This window comes from Chenopodium album, chromosome 9, assembly GCF_948465745.1.
Source record: "Chenopodium album chromosome 9, dcCheAlbu1.1, whole genome shotgun sequence".
Lineage (NCBI taxonomy): Eukaryota > Viridiplantae > Streptophyta > Magnoliopsida > Caryophyllales > Amaranthaceae > Chenopodium > Chenopodium album.
The window spans coordinates 48,355,096-48,362,872 of record NC_137842.1 but is presented as its reverse complement, the minus strand read 5'-3'; the positions used below and the strand labels follow the sequence as shown (position 1 = coordinate 48,362,872).

The 7,777-nt window shown below is 31.8% G+C and overlaps 1 protein-coding gene across 1 annotated transcript; it reads left to right on the top strand.

The window, feature by feature from the left end:
- The first annotated feature begins 455 nt into the window (after positions 1 to 455).
- Positions 456 to 4,416, top strand: LOC145559820 (F-box protein At4g22390-like). The gene is made up of 2 exons (XM_081621114.1): positions 456 to 1,699; positions 4,085 to 4,416. The coding sequence occupies exon 1, from the start codon at positions 498 to 500 to the stop codon at positions 1,695 to 1,697; it is 1,200 nt and encodes a 399-aa protein (XP_081477240.1). The 5' UTR covers positions 456 to 497; the 3' UTR covers positions 1,698 to 1,699; positions 4,085 to 4,416.
- Positions 4,417 to 7,777: the final 3,361 nt, after the last annotated feature.

Here is a 7,777-nt window from a genome sequence, read left to right as displayed (position 1 = left end):
ATGGGACTATCATATTTAAACGGAGGGAGTACTATTTATCTATTTCATTGTACAAAAAAAATAATTATATTATTATACAAAAATAATACTTCCTCCGTTCTATTAATATTGCAACAATGGACTTTTTGCACTATTCATCACTCTTGTTTGACCATATAATATGAGTTATACGTTGAGCAAAATATAGTCATCAAGTGGGATATTGTTGGATTCGTCTTACAAAATACTTTCATAAGGAAGAGTATTGGCTCAGCATGTAGGGGTCGAACCTACGACCTTCTGCTTAGGAAACAAATGCTCTATCCACTGAGCTACAGGCGCTATTTGTTTTAAAATATTGTGTCAAAAATTCAATTCATCCAAAATTACTACTCCATATTTCTATAGTAAATTAATTTTTTCCCTAAAAGACAATTGTTTTTTATCGAATTTAATTCCCAATTTCCTGCCAAAAAAACAAAATCAATCCCAATTTTTTTTTCTCTCCAAATTCAAAAATGGTGGAAATTCCCAATGATCTTCTCACCACAATCCTCAAAAAACTCCCTTCAAAAGCATTAATTAAGTTCTTAACGGTTTCAAAATCATGGTACTCTTTGATAACAACACACAATTTTATTTCATCTCATCTCAATTACCATAAATCGATTTCTCAGCTAAACTCAAAGCATCGATTATTCCTCCTTGAATCGCACTCTCGATACTCAATTATCTGCTATGGACAACCCTTTTATCGCCGTAGTTTCCTTCCTACTCCGCCCGGGGAATTCAGCCCTGTTGCCGCCTCGTGTGACGGCTTAATCTGTTTGTTTAATCCCAAACAACGCAATCTCCTTATATGGAATCCAAGTATAAATAAGTTTTTACATATTGAACCGCCTCCGTTGTCGCACGCTTATAGTTTTGATACCTTTGTTGTTGCAGGGCTTGGTTATGATTCTTTAGAAGATGATTATAAAGTAGTGTTGATTAATTTTGCTAGAATATTTGTTTCCGGTGTTGTTTCGCCACCCGAAACACCACCTTTTGCTCAGATCTATTCTTTTAAAGAAGGTAATGGAGAAAGTGTAGGGTGGAAGATGATTTTGCTCCCTGATATGTTTATGTTTCAATTACATGATCTTAGTAGTGTTTCCGAAGCTTGTTTTGTGAATAATTTGATTCATTGGATAGTATTTCGTGGGAATATTGATCCGGTAAATGATAATGGGCCGGGAATTGTGGAGTTTGGTGGGTCGATATTGACATTTAATCCTAGAGATGATTGTTTTGGTGAATTGCAATTGCCTAAGGTATTGAATGAGGTGGTTGATCCGGGGTTGAGTCTCGCCGTGATCAGTGATTCGCTCGCTGTTATTCATCTTACGGGTGGTGAGGAATTGGGGACGAAATATAGCGCCATTGTTTGGAAGATGGAAGAGTATGGTGTGGAGGGTTCTTGGAATGTCTGGTATAAAATCAGGTTGCCTCAATTGTATGGAACAAATTCGAATTTGTGGGAAGAGGAGGATGGAAAAGTTTTTATAACTACTAGTTTAGGGACATTGATAGTATTCAATGTCAATGGTGGGAAATTCAATGTTTTTGATGGTGAAGTTGCCATGATTGGTGGGCAAGCTTTTGGTTATACAGAAAGCTTAGTTTTGTTGGATAGATTCAGTAAATCATTCACTGCAGAGGGAACAATTACAGATTGAAGGTAACTACTTTGCTTGATTTTTTTTTTTTTTTTTTTAAATTTTTTTTTAACAAAAGTTTCCAATTTTATTGGCTAATGTCTTGATGCTGTCTTAAAGTTCAAATTCAGACTTGTGCAATTGTGATTTCAAGATAAAAAAATCATACAGTCTACAATCTGTCTTTTAAAGACTTGAAAAAAAAGCTTATAGGTTCATTAAAAAGATTGGATTGATGTGCCGGTTCTTCATGTTTCAGTTTGTGTGTCATTGACTGGTCGATAAAAAAGTTGTTAAATATGGAAGCAAATCTACTGATGAGCAAGTTAGAATTGTTGTGTTTTTAATTATTTTTTTTCTTTTTTCCAAATTGATACTAAAAAAGTCAACAAAATTTACTTTGGTAATTGATTAGTGTGGGGCAGTCTTCACCCTTTTGCAACCTCTCTCCCCATCCTCTTCTTTTGTGTTGGGTTGAGGTGTTTTGAGGGTGCTATGTAGGTAACTCCAGATTGTTAAGCTTGTTGCTTATCTTCTTTATCTTCCTGCAAAGGAGTTTGCTGCATGTGCTTCCTGGCTAGAAGTTGGTTTAAGCGAAAAATAAGTTGCAGAGATATGGAACTTTTTATTTAAAGTAGTAAATATGTAAATCGTGAAATATTTGGGAATGCTACATGAGAAATGAAACTGGTTCATCTAGATTGCTGATGGAATATTGTAAGAATTGTGGTGTTACAATGAGCTAGTATGTTGCTTTTTTGAAATGGGCATACGATGTGGCTTGATATTGAGTGTTTATTGTTGGGTATCAAGTGGCCAAAATCCTTGAGAAGCCCAAAAGCATTCTTATGCTTCTAAGGAGTATATGTCAGTGGACACACTCAAACAATATTCTTGATTCTTCTAGAATTTAGTCAACTTGCAACATTTTTCAAGCAAAATCTGGAAAACTCTCCTAAAATATCATCACTCCACCGCCATAATACCACCGACTCCAACAAGTATGAATAGTTGGAGTTTGGTTAGACATCCATAAAACTTTGTCATTCCACATACATTTCCATACTACATAAAACGCATCCTACTAAGGGGCTGTTCTCATACGTTGAAATTCAATTCAGTTCACATCAGCTCAATTCAGTTCCTAATTTCCTTCTCTTATAAAATATTCATTTTAGTTCAGCTCAATTCAGCTGAGTTCACTCAATGAGAACAGACCCTAAATCAACTTCTTTATTCATATTTACTTCCTTGTATAATTCCACTATTCTTTTTAATAATCCATAGTTTATTTGTGAGAGTTATCTATTATAATATTTCTCACCCTAATAAATTAGGGTCTTTGTACTCTCATTTTAATACAGTGAATTTATTTTACAAGTGCTCATTGGGTATTATTTTCATAATAACTCTTTCTTGCCGTTTATACTTTTGAATTTCTCGATTAATTACATTTTCGCTAGCGCTCTTACCCTTACATTTATTAACCTAACAAAGCACTTTAGTATATATAGCACCATGTTCCAGTTGGCAAGGTTGAAGAATATGGTTTTTTATCCTATATCCCCTCTGTAAGTAGTTCTAGTGTGTTCTAATGCCCTTATGGTGTTTAGTGGAATTGATGAAAACTTTAGATTAGTTCGAATTTGTGCATATGAAAACATTGTGGTTTGTTAATTACATTCCTTGTCTCCTTTTTTTACAAACATGGGCTTTCAAACTATTCTCGGTGGCTATTTGATATATATTTTTTCTTGAATGAAATTGTATAGAAGTTCTCAGCTTTGTATTTTAATTAAATTTTTCTTAGTTGATTAAAAGATTAAAAGGCTTATGTATAGTGTTGATGTTGATAAAATGGTACTGATTTTAATAACAAGGTTTTATATTATTAATGGGGATGGGTTATGATAGTGTGGTTTAAGTGTTCCTTTTATGACCATTGGTAGTGAAGGTTATGACAGTGTGGTTTAAGTATCCCTTTCTATTTTGATATTCTTTGATTTGCTTTAAACACATAATTCATCCAATCCAATTCAATATGATGTCAAATGTTGATATATACTCTCAGTAAGTTGATTAATTATCAGTCCATAACATGATGTTGTCAGTCCATACTTTGGTATCTTTAAATCACAGGCTTCATATGTCACCTTATCTATTCTGCGTATCTTTTGTTATGCCTGATTTCTTCGAAGATGGAAAAAGTGTAATTCAACTTTTAATATGCTCCACGGATACTGAATTGCCGATATTAATTTTACATATTTCCCTTACTATTTTTAATGGATAATGTGTAACTTGGTGCCTTTTACAACTAATAATTCAATAATATCTGAATGTTTATGTCCACTCCATCCTTAGAGTTATGATATAATTGGAACTTTGTGCTCCACTCTTGCATGCAGTTTAGCAGAAGAAAAAGATCCCGTAACGTCAGCATAAACTCAAGTTGTGCTTGGGAAAAGAATTGGTCTTGATATAACTCAAGTTGTTAAGTGGAAAACAACCATAAACTCAAACATTGAACCCTCTTCTATCGTCCGGTAATTTACGATTGCCGATACATTTTCTGTTTATTTTTCTGGCCTTTATTTAATATTTTTAGCGTGTTTTTTCCTACTTATTATGCATTTGTTCTTGTTTTATTTGGTTGTTAAAGAATCGGAAAGGATTGGTAGACGCTTCACCTGTATATATCGTTTATATCTTTATATGTTTTATATGTTGACGTCGCTTTACTGTGTCTGGATCGAAAAATTTAGCCATTTGCTATTATTTTTGGCTGTGTTTTGCATTCTGTTACAATTTTACACTCTATATGCTAAGATGTGTGCTTTCATATACTCTTATACTGTACCAATTTTGTCTGCTGCTATGCTGCTTGCCATATCAGTGCTTCACATGAATCACATACATGTAACTGTATTAGCTTTAGCTCTAAAGAGAAAATTTTCCAACTGTTTGCTTGTTCATATATTGCTCCTGTGAAGATTCTTTCTTTGATCAGCCTTGATCACCTTCTTGGCTTACTCTGATCCGAGATCTTAGGAGCTTGATCTTGTTTACACAATGGTTGATGTATTCAAATCAACCTTCAATTGTTTCCTAAAAAGGCATCGTGCAATCGTGCATGTCTATTCAACCTTGTGCATAACATTAAGACAAGCAATAATATTTATAATACTATCCGACATGTAAAACTATCATTGTATTCTGATTTCCAGTTCTGAATATCAGTTCCGGATTTTTCATTTTTGAGGTTTGAAATTCAGTTTTGATCATCAGTTCTTAAAACTTGCTCGCTCTTTGGTTCTGAAATTCAGTTCTGAGCTTTAGTTCTGAACTTTGATTATGATATTCAATTAAGGTACAATCTTCAGCTCTGATATTCAGTTATGATATTCATTTTGTTCTAATCTTCAGTTCTGATGTTCAGTTGTGAATTGTGATATTCGGTTCTGATCTTCAGTGCTGAATTTCAGTTTGAAATTTTTTTTACAAAAAAAGTCCTCTGGTGATTCATAGATTTTGTTTTATTCATAGATATGTATGATAACTTGTTAATATTGTAATTATTTAATAATCCAATAGAATAAAGAAAGAAGGTGCAAAGCAAAACAAGCATCCTCATCACCTTGGTCAACTTTTTTTTTTTTGAATAAAGGTCAACTTATTTATTCAAGGGCAAAGCAAAACAAGCATCCTCATCGCAATAATAAGCTTCGTAGTTTTTATGTCACTAATTAACCAAAATTTGTTGGCTGCTCTCTTTGGTTTTTGAAGATTTACATTTAAAGAAAAGAGACATACTCTAATGAGGATTTGGATCTAGTACGAGTACAATGGGCAAAATATTTTAGGGAAAGTGTTTATTGGATGTCAAATGATTTCATGTTCGAATTTATCTAGTTGTGACTTTTTTATTAATTATGAGGGCGATTAATTTGGTGGATCATATAGTGTAATTTATTTAGGGTTTTGAAATTAGAAAGCTACCTAATGCCAATTTGGTGCACTATTTGGATTTATTTTGATGTTGATTGAGCTTAGTTGTACACTTGTAGATAATGGTGTTGGATGAAGTTATTTGGTGCATATATGTATTATCAACTTTAATTTACAGGCTAATGATTATGCAACATAATGAGTTGCTATAATTACGAAGAAATCATGGTAAAAATTTTATGATCGTGTACCTGCACAATGCTCATTTGATTTGGTTCTTATTTTTGCTGATCATTAGGTTGTACTCTGTAATAGTTAACTTTTTTTCGATGAATTTGATATTTACTTGTCTTGTTTGTATTTATGAATTATGATAGGTTGATTTATAAACCAGCTCAGTTTGAGTGATAATCTTTCACTCTTTTGTTATCATTTGTGTTTTTATAGAGTTTATAAGTATTGTACACGGAATAAGTCGAAGTTGTTTGATGTGATAGCATAAATCAATGCAGCTAAATATTGAATTGTTTTGAGCTGACATGAACTATTTATTGGTGAACCTTGTGCAATGCTTATTGGAATGAATGTCATACTTTGATAATTAAGATGGATTATGGTCAGAATTGTAGATATTGTGCGTGATGGATGATGGTTGTGCTTGGTTATCGCAAGGTTTCTAGTGTACATCAAATCAATGATATTCGTTATAGAGATAAAGTAGAAACAAGAAAGATTGGACTTACGCTTGTGGCCTAAAAATTGCTTTATCAAGGTAAGTAATGTTCATTAGGGTTGTACACATTGTGGTCTGTACCATAACCAAATCAGACTAAACCGCATTATAGCGCTTTGGTTTGGTTTTGATTTTTTTGTAAATGCGGTTTATGGTTTGGTTTTTCAAAAATTATAAACCAAACCGTAAACTTGTAAACCGTATTTAAATTTTTATATAATTTTTAATAATTTAAAATAATTATTATATATTAAAAAATAACTCAAAAAAAAAAAAAAAAAAAATCAAAAGAAAACTATAAGTGTTTCTGTGTTAGCACTTGATTAGTTGGTAGTCATATTTATTATAACTTTGTAATACAATTTAATCCCTTTGAGCTAATTAATTAAACTTTATTATAAATTTATTAAGTATTACTTGACAATTTTTAGGAAAAAATGTCATCTCATTATAAACCGCAAACCAAACAGCACCAAACCGTATTATACGGTTTGATTTGGTTTGGTTTGGTTTGGTTTGATTTGAAAAATTAACCAAAGTGTATTTTGCGGTTTGGTTTGGTTTGGACACAAACTGCACCAAACCAGACCATGTTCACCCCTACATTGTTCATTATACATCATTGTAAATTAGGTGTACACAAAAGTTTTTAAAGTCTAAATGTTATTCTTTACAAGTTCATGCTCAATGTTGTCATATCATTTGAAAATAAAAATTAATTTTACCGATAGTGGTTAATTGTTATATTATTCAAATTTTAATACTCCCTCCGTTCTACAATGATGTTCCTGTTTGAAATCTTTGACTTTTTAAAAATAAGAGAGAATCTTCTAAATTTCTCTCAATCTATAAGAACAAATACAGTCATGTGGGATGTAGACATGTAGTTTCATTCGTCTTGATGAGTATATTATTAATATCTAACTTTTATAATTTTTGCTAATGTGATACTAAAGATATTTACGGTCAAAGATAGGTAAAAATTTGCATTAATTTACGTAGAACATTATTATGAAACGAAGGGAGTACTTTTTTCGTTCCTCAAATCTATAATCTATTAACTATTACTAAAACAGAAGTTGCTGACGTCACTATTATTAACGCGTTGCTCTCTTAATAAAAATTATCCCGCCTAAATGCAATGATGATGTCATTTTTTTTTTTTTTTTTTTGGTGTGTGTAGAGCTATCATATATATCATTTTTGAAATTTAAATATTGGAAGCTCCTACATTACAACTAACAATAGTACACTAACAAATACTAAAGTAATTTAAATAGTACACTATCATATACTAAAGTAATTTAAAACTAACAATAGTACACTATCATGTTTAACAATTTTGAAATTTAAATAGTACACTAACAAATGACCTCCTATATTGAACTATGAATTAGACAATGTTGAACATATACTATAT